The sequence below is a fragment of the Sciurus vulgaris genome (genome assembly GCF_902686455.1).
Source record: "Sciurus vulgaris genome assembly, chromosome: 3".
In the NCBI taxonomy this organism is placed as follows: domain Eukaryota; kingdom Metazoa; phylum Chordata; class Mammalia; order Rodentia; family Sciuridae; genus Sciurus; species Sciurus vulgaris.
The window spans coordinates 27,892,162-27,907,084 of NC_136463.1; the positions used below are offsets into that span (position 1 = coordinate 27,892,162).

Sequence of the window (14,923 nt, forward strand, 5' to 3'; positions counted from 1 at the left end):
AAAACAACGTTTTACCAATTCTCTCACAATAAAATTCAATATAACTAGATTGAAAAACCCAAAATTTGGGCTGGGACATAACTCAGTGGTAGAGTGCTTGCCTAGCATGTATGAAATCTTGGATTCAATCTCCAGCACAGCATTTAAAAAAAAAGAAAAAAAGAAAAAGAAAAAAAAAGAAACCCTAGGTCAATAATACAAGGTTTCCTTATAAAATACCACCTATGAAATAATAATGCTTAATTGTTATTTTGTAGAATTATAGTTAATATTCTAATTAGTACTATAAAACAAGCATGTACAGCATTTAATGCAAGATCAATGTAGTAGTCTTTAAGGAGAGTAAAGTTACTTAATTTGCTTCTCATAAGAAAATGAAGAAATAATGCATTAAAGAATATTGCAAACAAAAACACCCAAAACCCCATATCCATCATTTACTTATCCCAACAAATAAAACCAATCTAAATGTGCTAAAAATCCCATGAACTTATATTTTGTCTTTACCAGAAGCAGCAACATAGTCAACCTGTTAGCCACATATTTGCCATAAACTGAAAAAAACAAAAAGAAACTTAAAAAGTTTCTAAAGTCCAGCCCCCAAATGATTTTTGCCAAATTGTTTGCTTAAAACACAAAGGTTAATCTTTCAATAAAGACACAGAGACAGAAGAAACTGAATTTGGACTGGCTGAAAAAGTTCATATAATAACTATGTTTACTTGGTTTACCTCTATATATTAGAAACATTAATATATAAGCATAAAAGCTGAAAATATATGCAGGGCAAAAAAAAAGTAGAGCAGAAAAAAATGATGAGAAAGCACTAAATGAGAACAGCAGGCAAGAACACCTAGCTTAAAAAGCAGTAATATGAAAGTATTTAAAGGTATACACACCAGAATATTCCCCTGGGTAAGCAGCCCAAGAGAAAAATGAATGAGAATCTCAATTAGATTATTTTCAGAAAGCAAGAAGTAAACTCATTTATTTTGAAATGAGAGAGAGGTAACAAAGAAATTGAAACAATATAAAAAAAACATTAACTAAAGACAAAGTATAAACACTATAAATAGAAAAAAAATGAAATGTATACTCATGAGAACCTTTTCCTATAATCTAGCTTCTAAAGTTTACTTTAAACTTAAACATTCTCAATGAAGAGTCCTCTAAAATCTAGTGCACAGGGCTGGGAACGTGGCTCAGTGTTACAATGCTTGCCTAGCATGCATGAGGCCCTGGTATCAATCCCTGGCACAAGGAAAAAAAAATCTAGTGCATAAATTTAAAATATGATCAGCAGAATTATTCAAAATGTTATTTCAAAATGTATCAATAAAAACTAATTCATTATAATTATAGGAAAATACTACTTAAAGAGGTCTCATCTTTATTCAAAATTTAAACTGAGCATAAACTTAGGTCTAATATATTTGAAAACCATCTACTAAAAACAAGGGAGAAAAACTGCCTGGCAGTTTTTAAATTGCAGATTTGAATATTAGCACTGATTCTCAAGTTAGGTCTACAGATAGGCTTCAGAGTTATGTGGTAACCCCTTAAAAGAAACTATGCCCCATTTTATTTCATTGTGTACACTTTCCCAAAGGTATATTGCTCTCTTAAAAATTCTCCCATAAGGGATTTTTAATCCCCAAAGATGAAGAATCAGATTTAGAGATGAAACAACACTGTCAGAACTCTTTTACAATATTGTTCACTTAGTTGCTGTGCTTATGTGCTAAAAATGCAATAGTGCGGTTGTCCTGTCCACACTGAACCTATTTAGAAGAAAACAAACAAGGTTGGGGGTGGGCTGCATGGGAAGAATGAGAGGTGTAGATGGAGAGCTCAGTGGATGGCCAGGCTGTTCATTCACTGGGACAGTACATATTGGTGCAAGATCAGCCGCTTGAGGCATGTCAAATGCAAAGTCCTATAAATCATCACAGGAGCATCTGGTAGGCAGTTTGGAAATCACAGTCTGTGACTCCAGGAAAAAATATGGGATGGAGATAAAAACATACATTAGTCACAAAAACTGAGAAACAGTGACAGCAAATATGAATTCCCAAAGAAAGAAGCAGGCCTAGGACGGGAAAGCTGATATCTGAAAGATGAGCAGAGAAAGTACATCCTGGTAAGATAACTGAAAAGGAACAGTCAGAGGTAGGAAAGAATGAAGACAAGTCTGATATTACAGAAACCCAACAGGGATAGTTTTAAACACAACTGTGTTTGAAAAGTCACGTGAAATATCTGAGAAGAAATTACTGGATAGAGTGACCAAGAAGGCTGTTTCAGGCAAGGCTGGAGAGAATGCCAGACAGCAGCAGGATGAGGAGCAAGTGAAACTGGGAAGTCCTGCTGATTAAAGACTACAAGAAGTTTTTAAGTTTTGCTCACTATCATAAATACGTAGAGCAGTGCTTTGCACATAGCATATATTATAGCATAACAGTGTAAGGAGAAATGGGAAGAAAATGAGTGATAGCTGGTAGACAATGAGTTTCAGGGTCAAAAGAGGGCAGTATTCTTATTTTTAAATAGAAAAGACCTGAATACGTTTAAATGACAATTGGAAGAAGTGAATAGTGATAGTGAAGTTAAAAATATGTAAAAAAATTAAAAATCTCAAGAATTGACTTATGAATGTATGATTTCCAAATTCTAAGATGTAACAATGAGGAGTGAGTGACTTAAAATGAATAAAAAGAGTTATGGAAATGGATTGTATACTAAACAACCCAAGGTCAATTAAAGGACTTGGGGAACAATTTTGTTAGCTAAACTATATCCCATTTAGTGAGTATTACCTAAGCTGGTATCACTGAATTGCACAGAAGCAGCCAAGGAACAAATACGTTCCTTGGAAATTTCATTTACCATGTTTTTTTAAGTTGGAAATTTTTATTTTAAAATTTACATATTCACAAGTTATAGATCCTCTACAACCATTAAATATTTTAGTCTATATAGTCAAAGTCTTCTGGAATTCCAAAAGTTTTATCAATTTTATTTTCTTCAAACCCAAATTTTCTTTTGGCCCAGGTTATTGCAAATATGTTATCAGTCCATCTGTTAGCAGCTTCTTTGGCAATTTTATTTGCTTGGATGTATTTCTTCCACAACTTGTGGGTCACAGTCTTTGTATTTTTCTACTTCTGCCTTAAGCTTTTCCCTTTGGTCCCAAAGTGAAGAAAGCTCTTTTGCTAGCGTGGTTCGCTCTTCATCTCATGTCGGCCAATTTTAGCTTTCTCAATGCTCTTCTGTAGGTTTGCCTGCTTTTGGCTTCTCTCAGACACCTGAGATTCCAGAACCTCCAACTTAGGTTTCCTTGCACAAAGAGCTTTACTTGGAAAAGCCCAAGAGTAACCAGAAGTTCTGATCCTCTCACAGCCAACTGTACCATCATCGACTAAGCTTTGAAGGACTTCTTTTATTGACACAGCAGTAATGCCTTTCTCTTTGGAGCAATCTTCTCCAAGTCTTTCAATTGAAACATATCTTTTATGGTGTGGGTGGCAGGGCCTGCGCGCGGGGTGAGGGGTGGAGAGCATCGGGCTCATTTACCATTTCGACAAAAGTGTTCATACAGACATAAGTAGTGAATTTAATATATTAAAATATTCTGAGGGGTTTCAAGATGGCGGACTAGAGGGTGGCTGCATTTCATGTTACTCCAGGACTCAGGATTCAAAAGAGGAGAGACTTGGGACCAATTCAAATCAGCCGGGTGAGTCTCTCCCGTTGGGGAGGCGTCCCGGATGGGGCGGTAGTCCCGGAACGCAGGGAACTTTGTGAAGTAGAGCTGCCCAGCGAGACACCCTTTCCTCCGCTGGAGCAGTGAACTTGGACAACTGGGAGCATCGTAGAGGAGGCCGCTTAGCACAGCACTTGGACTCGGAGAAACCACTGGGGCTCTGGGCAGCTGCCCAGAGGAGGAGCTGCGCGGAGAGCTGTTTGGACTCAGAGCAACCACTCCTGAACACTGGGGCCTGCCCAGAGGAGGAGGAGGAGCGCTGCGAGGAGCTTGGACTTGGAGCGACCTGCACCAGAGCTACAGGCGGTTGACAGAGGAGGAGCTGCGTGGAGAGCTGTTCGGACTCAAAGCGACCACTACTGAACGCCGGGGCCTGCCCGGAGGAGGAGGAGGAGGAGGAGCGGGGTGGGTCACTTGGACTTGGAGTGACTGTACCAGAGCTACAGGCAGTTGCCAGAGGAGGAGCTGCGCGATGAGCCGTTTGGACTCAGAGCGACCACTCCTGAACACCGGGGCCTGCCCGGAGGAGGAGGAGCGCGGTGGGTCACTTGGACTCGAAGTGACTGCTTCAGAGTTCCAGGCGGCTGCTCAGAGGAGGAGGCGAGTGGTGAGTTGTTTGGACTCAAAGTGACCGCTCCTGAACACAGGGGGGCTGCCTAGAGGAGGAGCGTGGCAGGTCGCTTGGTCTCGAGTGGCTGCACCAGAGCTCCGGGCAGCTGCCTGGAGGAGGCGTGCAGCGGGTCACTTGGACTCACAGCGACTCAGAGTGACTGCTCCTCAATACCTGGGCGGCTGCCTGGAGGAGAAGGAGGAACAGGGTGGGTCACTTGGACTCGGAGTGACTGCCCAGGGCTACGGCGGTTGGCGGGAGGAGGAGGTGCGCAGTGAATTGCTTGGACTCCTAGTGACAGCACTGGAACACTGGGCAGCTGTCCAGAGGAAGAGGTGTGCGGCGGGTTGCTGGGTCTCGGAGGGACCGTACGTGGCTGCTCAGAGGAGGGCCACATAGCCAGGCGATTAGGTGCAGAGCAGGGTCCCAGGACCTAGGAGGCTTCTTGGTGGAAGAGACGCACAGAGACACGCTTAGGGGTGGAGCAAAGGTTCCAGGACTGTGGACAGATTATCTGAGGAGAAGCAGCCTAAGGAGACTCGTCTGCGAAGGGTGAGGCTCCCAGGCCCTAGAGGTAGGTCTGGGCCCCTGGGAATGTTGCAGAGGAAGGCAGCCCAGCCCAGGCGGTAGTTGTAGATTGAGGGGAACCTCTAGGAGGGAATTGACCAGCGAGACCTCCCCACCGGGTGAGTCTTCCCTGCCCGGTGAGGTTTTCCCATAAGGACGGTAAAACCAGAGACACAGGCCCAAAGAGGCCTTGCCTCAGCCCGCAGCCTAATTCCCCTTTGGATGACCATTGGTCAACAAGTGGAGGCACCTCTGCCCACTAGCAGGGAATATACCCTACATGAAGGCCACCACCCCGAGAGAGGCAGCTTCCTTGTGGAGCACCGCACTATCAACTTCCTCCAAGACGTCAGCCTACTAAAGGCTAAGAGGGGATATACTAGAAATCTTCAGGGACTTTATAAGTCAATAGAGGAAATCTGCAATATCTCAGCGGTCCACTGATACCTGAACAATATGAGAAAACAAGGGAAGAAAATGCCCCAAACAAATCTAGATGTTACATCAATAAAACCCAATGACAGCATGGCAGAAGAAATGACAGAAAAGGAGTTCAGAATGTACATAATTAAAATGATCAGGGAAGCAAACGAAGAGATGAAAGAGCAAATGCAAACACTGAATGATGAGATGAAAGAGCAAATGCAGGCATTGAATGATCGCACCAATCGAAAGTTAAAAGAGCAAATACAGAAAGCAAAAGATCATTTCAATAAAGAGTTAGAGATATTGAAAAAAAAACAAACAAACAGAAATCCTTGACATGAAGGAAACAATAAACCAAATTAAGAACTCCATAGAAAGCATATCCAGCAGGATAGAACACCTGGAAGAAAGAACCTCAGACATTGAAGACAAAATATTTAACCTTGAAAACAAAGTTGAACAGAGAAGGTGATAAGAAATAATGAACAGAATCTACAAGAACTATGGGATATCATGAAAAGGCCAAATTTAAGAATTATTGGGATTGAGGAAGGCTTAGAGAAACAAACCAAAGGAATGAACAATCTATTCAATGAAATAATATCAGAAAATTTCCCAAATCTGAAGAACGAATGGAAAATCAAGTTCAAGAGGCCTTATAGGACTCCAAATACACAAAATTACAACAGACCCACACCAAGGCATATTATAATGAAAATACCTAACATACAACATAAAGACAGAATTTTAAAGGCTGTGAGAGAAAAGAACCAAATTACATTCAGGGGGAAACCAATACGGATATCAGCAGATTTTTCAATCCAGACCCTTAAAAGCTAGAAGGGCCCTGGAACAAACATTTTCAAGCCCTGAAAGAAAATGGATGCCAACCAAGAATCTTATACCCAGCAAAACGTATCTTCAAATTTGACGATGAAATAAAATCCTTCCATGATAAACAAAAGCTAAAAGAATTTACAAAAAGAAAGCCAGCATTACAGAACATTCTCAGCAAAATATTCCATGAGGAAGAGATGAAAAACAAAGAAGAAAATCAGCAAAGGGAGGAATTATCCTAAAGGAATTGTCAAATAAAGGAGGAACCAAGTCGTGTCAAATAAATAAATAAATAAATAAATAAATAAATAAATAAATAAATAAATAAATAAATAAAATGAAACAAATGACCGGGAATACAAATCATATCTCAATAATAACCCTGAATGTTAATGGCCTGAATTCATCATTCAAAAGACACAGACTGGGTTGGGAAGATAGCTCAGCTGGTGGAGTGCTTGCCTTGCAAGCACAAGGCCCTGAGTTCAATCCCCAGTACCGCAAAAAAAAAAAAGACATAGACTGGCAGATTGGATTAAAAAGAAAGATCCAACAATATGTTGCCTGCAAGAGACTCACCTCATAGAAAAAGATACCCATAGACTAAAGGTGAAAGGATGGGAAAAACATACCATGCACATGGACTCAGCAAAAAAAGCTGGAGTATCCATCCTCATTTCAGATAATGTGGACTTCAAGCCAAAGTTAGTCAGAAGGGATAAAGTAGGTCATTTCATACTGCTTAAGGGAAGCATAAAATCAGCAAGATATAACAATCATAAACATCTATGCCCCAAACAGTGGCTCATCCATGTATGTCAAACAAATCCTTCTCAATTTCAGAAAACCAAATAGACCATAACACAATAATACTAGGTGATTTCAACACGCCTCTCTCACCACTGGACAGATCTTCCAGACAAAAATTGAACAAAAGAAACCATAGATCTCAATAACACAATCAATAATTTAGACTTACGGACATTTATAGAATATACCATCCAACAAGAGCGAATACACTTTCTTCTCAGACCAGCACATGGATCTTCTCTAAAATAGACCATATTAGGCCACAAAGCTAATGGTAGCAAATACAAGAAGATAGAGATACTACCATGTATTCCTATCAGATCATAATGAATTGAATTTAGAAATAAATGAAAGAGTAAAACACAGAAACTATTCCAACATCATGAGATTAAACAATATGCTATTATATGATGAATGAATAACAGAAGATATTAGAAGGAAATTAAAAATTCTTAGAGGTAAATGAGAACAAAGAAACATCATATCAAAATCTCTGGGACACTGAAAGCAGTACTTAGAGGGAAATTTATTTCATGGAGCGCATTTAATAAAAGAAGTAAAACTCAACAAATAAACGACCTAACACTACAGCTCAAAGCCCTAGAAAAAGAAGAACAGAACAGCACCAAAAGTAGTAGAAGACAGGAAATAGTTAAACTCAGAGCCGAAATCAACGAAATTGAAACAAAAGAAACAATACAAAAAATTGACAAAATAAATAGTTGGTTCTTCGAAAAAATAAACAATATTGATAAACCTTTAGCCACACTAACAAAGAGAAGACGAGAGAAAACCCAAATCACTAAATTCGGAATGAACAAGGAAATATCACAACAGACACAACTGAAATACTAAACATAATTAGAAGCTATTTTGAAAATCTATACTCCAACAAAATAGAAAATTTTGAAGATATCAACAGGTTTCTAGAGACATATGAACTGCCTAAACTGAAAGAGGAGGACATACACAATTTAAAAAGACCAATTTCAAGTAATGAAATAGAAGTCATCAAAAGCCTACCAACAAAGAAAAGTCTGGGACCAGATGGGTTCTCAGCCGAGTTCTACAAAACCTTTAAAGAAGAGCTCATTCCAATACTTCTCAAAGTATTCCATAAAATAGAAGAGGAGGGAACCCTCCCAAACTCATTCTATGAAGCCAATATCACACTGATACCTAAACCAGACAGAGACACATCGAGGAAAGAAAATTTCAGACCAATATCCTTAATGAACATCAACGCAAATTTTCTCAGCAAAATTTTAGCAAATCGCATACAAAAACATATTAAAAAGATAGTGCACCATGATCTAGTGGGTTTCATCCCAGGGATGCAAGGTTGGTTCAACATCAGGAAATCAATAAATGTCATTCACCATATCAATAGACTTAAAATCAAGAATCACATGATTATTTCAATAGATGCAGAAAAAGCATTTGATAAATACAGCACCCCTTCATGCTCAAAACACTAGAAAAAAATAAGGGATAGTGGGAACATTCCTTAACATTGTAAAGGCCCATCTATGCTACGCCCATGGCTAATATCATTCTAAGTGGTGAAAAACTGAAAGCATTCCCCCTAAAAACTGGAACAAGGCAGGGATACCCTCTTTCACCACTTCTATTTAATATCGTCCTTGAAACTCTAGCCAGAGCAATTAGACAGACCAAAGATATTAAAGGGATACAAATAGGAAAAGAAGAACTCAAACTATCCCTATTTGCTGATGATATGATTATATACTTAGAGGAACCAGGAAATTCACCAGAAAACTTTTAGAACTCATAAGTGAATTCAGTAAAGTAGTGGGATATAAGATCAATGCACATAAATCTAATGCATTTTTTATACATAAGTGATGAATCTTTGGAAAGAATAATTAGGAAAACTACCCCATTCACAATAGCCTCGAAAAAAATAAAATACTTGGGAATCATTCTCACAAAAGAGGTGAAAGACCTCTACAATGAGAAACTACAGAACACTAAAGAAAGAAATTAAGAAAACCTTAGAAGATGGAAAGATCTCCCATGTTCTTGGATAGGAAGAATTAATATTGTCAAAATGCCATACTACCCTAAAGTGCTATACAGATTCAATGCAATTCCAATTAAAATCCCAATGACATACCTTACAGAAATAGAGCAAACAATTATGAAATTCATCTGGAAGAATAAGAAACCCACAATAGCTAAAGCAATCCTTAGTAGGAAGAGTGAAGCAGGGGGTATCGCAATACCAGATCTCCAACTCTACTACAAAGCAATAGTAACAAAAACGGCATGGTATTGGTACCAAAATAGAAAGGTAGATCAGTGGTACAGAATAGAGGACACGGACACAAACCCAAAAAAATACAATTTTCTCATACTAGACAAAGGTGCCAAAAATATGCAATGGAGAAAAGATAGCCTCTTCAACAAATGGTGCTGGGAGAATTGGAAATCCATATGCAACAGAATGAAACTAAACCCATATCTCTCACCATGCATGAAACTAAACTCAAAATGGATTAAGGACCTTGGAATCAGACCAGAGACCCTGCAGATTATAGAAGAAGAAGTAGGTCCAGATCTTTAACATGTTGGCTTAGGACCAGACTTCCTCAACAGGAATCCTATAGCACAAGAAATAAAAGCAAAAATCAATAACTGGGATAGATTCAAACTAAAAAGCTTTCTCTCAGCAAAGGAAACTATCAGCAATGTGAAGAAAGAGCCTACAGAGTGGGAGAAAATCTTTGCCAATCATACTTCAGATAGAGCACTAATCTCCAGAATCTATAAAGAACTCAAAAAACTCTACACCAAGAATACAAATAATCCAATCGACAAATGGGGCTAAGGAAATGAACAGACACTTCACAGAAGAAGAGCTACAAGCAATCACAACAGATGGAAAAATGGTTCAACATCTCTAGTAATAAGAGAAATGCAAATCAAAACTACCCTAAGATTCCATCTCACCCCAATAGAATGGCGATTATCAAGAATACAAGCAACAACAGGTGTTGGCGAGGATGTTGGGGAGAAAGGTACTTCATACATTGCTGGTGGGGCTGCAAATTAGTGCAGCCACTCTGGAAAGCCTGTGGAGATTCCTTAGAAAACTTGGAATGGACCCACCATTTGACCCAGCTATCCCACTCCTTGGCCTATACCCAAAGGACTTAAAATCAGCATACTACAGAGATACAGCCACATCAATGTTCATAGCTGCTCAATTCACAATAGCCAGACGGTGGAACCAACCTAGATGTCCTTCAATTGATGAATGGATAAAGAAACTGTGGTATATATATACAATGGAATATTATTCAGCCATAAAGAATGATAAAATTATGGCATTTGCAGGCAAATGGATGAAATTGGAGAATATCATGCTAAGTGAGATAAGCCAATCTCAAAAACCCAAAGGATGAATGATATCGCTAATAAGTGGATGATGATGACACATAATGGGGGGAGGTAGGGGTGTTAGGGTTAGAGTTAGGGTTAGGGAGGGGGGCAAGAATGAAGGAAGGAAGGACTGTATAGAGGGAAAAGAGGGGTGGGAGGGGTGGGGGGAAGGGGAAAAAAACAATGAATGAAACAACATTACCCTATGTAAATTTATGATGACACAAATGGTATGCCTTTATGCCATGTACAAACAGAGAAACAACATGTATCCCATTTGTTTACAATAAAAAAAATATTCTAATCTGGAATACACTAATATCTGCAAGTGGGAAAGATAGTTTACAGTTTGTTTCTTATCTTCATCGTGGAAAGGAAACCAAAAGAATCAAGATTCTGTTTTTAATCAAATTATGATGTTTAATTTTCTGACTTTCACCAAATACTTGACCTAATTAAAAGACCACAAGTGTTTCCGATTACTGTATTGTTTAATTTTTTATAGGAGCAGTTAGGGATATAGGTCAGTGGTAGAGTGTTTGCTGAGTGTGTACAAGGCCATGGGTTCAATTCCCAGCACTACAGTTAATTAATTAATTAAAGTTAATTCTTACAGAGAAAAAGTTTGGTGCCACCAACCTCAAACATTTTATTACTCATTACTGAGTTATGAGGCAACAGAGTGTCCAAATTATATCCAGAAATACTTCATGCTGATTAATAAGAAAGGGAAGCAATATGAAGGAATTTGGGGGGAAGTATATTGATTCTAGTGGTGATTACACAACACTCAGCATTTGTCAGATCTCAAAAAGTTGAATACAAAAACTGAATTTTATTGTATGCAAATATGAATACAAATTTTAAAATCTTTTAATTCTTCAGCCTAATATTATTGGCATCCACACCTCAAATCTACCAGAGAGTAATTTATTAATCAAATCTTTGTTTTCCTTGTGATACCATGATTGAACCCAGTGGCCCTCAACTACAGAGCTAAATCCTCAGTCCATTTATTTATTTATTTAGGCACTGGGGATTTAACCCAGGGATGCTTTACCACGGAGCCACATCCCCAGCTCCTTCTATATTTTATTTTGAGACAGGGTCTCGCTAAACTGCTGAGGAGTTGCTAAGGCTGGCTTTGAGCTCACTATCCTCCTGCCTCAGCCTCCTGATTCATGGAATTACAGGCATTCCTGGCTCAATCAATCCTTAAAAAGGAAAATTTCAAAATATAATTGAAAATTAAGGAGTAAATTTAAATGTAAAAATGGAATATTCTCTAAAAGTTAATCTTTCCAACCTTCTTTGAGAAACAAATTTCATTCAATTTTTCTTCCAGTGTTTTACTCAGAATTTTAATGGAATCTGTTGATACCGAACTGAAATACCTAAATTTATATGCTTTCTTTTTTTTCTTTTTTTCCCCCTCAACTGAGTTAGTTTCTTTTTATTCTTTTGGTAATCTCTTCCAGGGTTAACTACTTCCGTTGTAGGTGATGCAGTACGAAGGGTTCCACACTTCAAATGTTTGCACTGCTATGAGCATGTCTTTCCTTTTATTACAGGTCAGAATTAAAACTTTGATTCTTGTTTTTTTATACTCCAGTTACAGAAGTAGTTTTCACTGCAGGAGTTATCCGAAGACAGTCAGTTTTGTAATGGTGGGCCTACAATCAGGCTCTAGCTTCTCCAGGAACACTATAGGTTGGATTAGTTTTAAACATGTATTAACTAAGAGAACTCTCTCAAGTGAGTTTAAATGCACTTTAGTTTTAGACAATCTATATGACATGTTTTCTTAAAAACAATGCCTCCACTCCAAATAAATCACGGTCAAAATAAATGTGCTCAAGATGGTATCAGTTCCATTTGTCTTAAGTCCTGGTGTTGTGTGGATGACAAGCCGCAGCCAGTTAGGATGGACAGATGATATATCCAAAATAACTGCCAAATTTGTTAACATATTTCCATTTCTAAACCATCCTTAAAGAAAATCATATATGGGGTCACACCATCCTCACGGTAGTCCAGGAGAGCCACCATGCCATCTGGATTCATGTTTTCACCAATAAAGAACTGGCAGTTTTTGAAATTAGCAAGGATGTGCTTGATTTGTTCTGCAGCTCCTGTCATAAAAGGTTTTACTCTCTCTGGTCTGTGTTCTTCAAGTTTGCCTTCGATTGATTTCATGTAATCTTTGATGTACTTCTTGTATGCTTCTTTTGTGAAGCTGGTTTCCTACAAGTGATGGTTCATGACAATGTCAGCATCAGTGATTACTGTGCTTTCCGTACCTTTGCCCTCCGGGTCCTTCAGCGGAGGCATTTCCACCAATGTTACCCTCTGTCCTACTGACCATCTTGCTCTCCACCTCCAGGCAGAGCCAGTCCGCGATCTCCCCGATTTTGTAAATGCCAGAGAACATCTCATCATGGCTGATGAGGTCCCGGTAGATAATCATGCTGGCGACTGGAGGGGGACTGCAGCGGCGCTAGCTTAGCAGGAACAGGGAGCTAAAAGCGAGCGCGGTGCAGCCAGAGCGGTGCTCGGGGGGAGGGGGAAGCGGGCGGAAAAGCCTAAATTTATATACTTTCTACTAGATGAATGTTTAAATAGAATTTGAGGTGTTTTTTAATACTTCACAATGTCAAGGATGTAACTGGCTATAAATCAAACAATAATTAATGCAAACAACATCACTCCATACTATATTCACAAGAACTGACAACACCTTTTGAAAACAAGAAAAGTACACCAAGGCTAATTTACACAAGTCAGAATCAAGTAATTATTGTTAAAAAGTAACTTTAGAGATCACGGAGAGTAGGAATTAGTATGCTTTTCCTGTAAAGCAGCAGTTGGCAAGTACTTTAGGTCTTTTGGGTCATATAATCTCTGCAGCAAATTATTCAATTCTGCTCTTGGGCAAAAGCAATCATCAAGAATAAACAAATGGCAGCAGTGGAGGGTGGGCTTCATTCCAATTAAACTTCACTGATCACAAAGGTCAGATGGATTTGACTCATGAACCACAGTTTGCTGGAACTCCCTTCATTTATACATAAAGAAACTAAGGATCAGAAAAGTGAACAGGCCAAATATGTTTCTTTTTTATTTTTTGTTTTGTCTTCTCTTTCTCTCTTCTTCTTTCTTTCTTTCTTTTTCTATCCCTCCCTTCCTTCTTCCCTTCCTCCCTCCCCCCCTCCCCCTCTCTCTGTACTGGGGATTAAACCCAGAGGTGCTTAACCACTGGGCCACATTGCCAGCCCTTTTTATTTTTTATTTGAGGCAGACCTTGCTCAGTTGCTTAGGGCCTTGCTAGGTTGTTGAGGCAGGCTTTGACCTTGCAATCCTCCAGCCTCAGCCTCTGGAGCCACTGGGATTATAGGTGTGCACCGCTGCACTCAGTCCAAATGTGTTATTCTTTTCAAACTACATATTCAACACGAATTTTTTTTGGGGGAAGAGGATAACTGAGGATTAAATCCAGGGCATCTGAACTACATGCCCAGCTCAACACAAACTTTAAAGTTATCACATTTTCCATAGAATTAAAATATATTCTGTAAATTCAAAAAAAAAAATCAAGTGCAATGATTGTGTATTTCATTAAGGACAGCAGTGAGATTTATTTAAGTCAGAAAACTGTCCACCAAACATAGATCTACACACACATATACATACATAAAGAACTGTTATCACTGTGTTCCTCATAGGTAATACCTGTTCTCAGAATACAGCACAATTTCAATAAATTGTTATATGAATTCAAAAGAAATTTAAATGAATCCAATTATAAGCACATCCATTTGTAAAAATGTCTTCACATATCTTTTATGATCTCAAAGAATATGTTCTCAGTCATTTCCTAAAAAAGCAATAACCCTGTAACACCAAGTCCTTGGGGAGATTTTAAGGGAATTTAGAATTAAATCATTAAAGAAATCTGTTGTTAAAGTATGATACTTCTTCAGATAAGCTGCCATACCTAGTAAATCTGCTCCTTCATCCACATCTCCAATTAGGCCTGAGCCAGCTGAGGACAGTTCTTCAAAGAGAGATTCTGTATTGCGATCAAAAGCTTTGTTCTCTATGCCTTTGGTGGGAGTGCTATGCAACAAAAACAGCAAAACCAAATCAATAAATTACAAAAACTTTTTTGACAGCATATTTTTAATACAACCAGCTAAACAACATAGGAATTTCTGATCTATAAGTTATATTTACCATGAGATATAATTTTTAAGGACTTCTCAAAGGTTTCCTAAGAAATTCCCACAAAACTTCGCAGAAATAATTGGTAAAGAAAATTATAGCATGTTTTGTTGTGAGATCCCAGAAAACATCAACAATAATGGAAGCTATGCTGCTCTGTACACGGTGCTGGTCTAAGTGCCCCACATAGATTATTTATTTCAGACTCACAACTACTCCACAAAGGAAGTGTTGCTATTACACCAATTTTAGAACATAAAAACTACCAAGATTAAGGAATTTGT

At 38.6% G+C, this 14,923-nt stretch overlaps 2 protein-coding genes and 2 pseudogenes across 8 annotated transcripts in view; 1 reads left to right on the forward strand and 3 right to left on the reverse strand.

The window, feature by feature from the left end:
* LOC306657486 (nucleoside diphosphate kinase A) overlaps positions 1-14,923 on the forward strand; it is a 162,579-nt gene that overhangs the window by 47,837 nt on the left and 99,819 nt on the right. The window lies entirely within an intron of this gene.
* The window catches only part of SPAG9 (sperm associated antigen 9), a 128,405-nt gene that overhangs the window by 35,452 nt on the left and 78,030 nt on the right, over positions 1-14,923 (reverse strand). For all 5 annotated transcript variants that reach the window (XM_079133540.1, XM_079133542.1, XM_079133541.1 and 2 more), the window contains one exon: positions 14,413-14,534. In XM_079133540.1, coding sequence (XP_078989666.1) covers positions 14,413-14,534 — 122 coding nt within the window. The remainder of the gene's footprint in view (positions 1-14,412; positions 14,535-14,923) is intronic.
* On the reverse strand, positions 1,917-11,970 carry LOC306657567 (meiotic nuclear division protein 1 homolog; annotated as a pseudogene). The gene is made up of 2 exons: positions 11,907-11,970; positions 1,917-3,564 (listed from the first exon to the last, which is right to left on the reverse strand). The product of its transcript is annotated as a meiotic nuclear division protein 1 homolog (transcript).
* Positions 12,192-14,406, reverse strand: LOC306657484 (translationally-controlled tumor protein-like; annotated as a pseudogene). The gene has a single exon. The product of its transcript is annotated as a translationally-controlled tumor protein-like (transcript).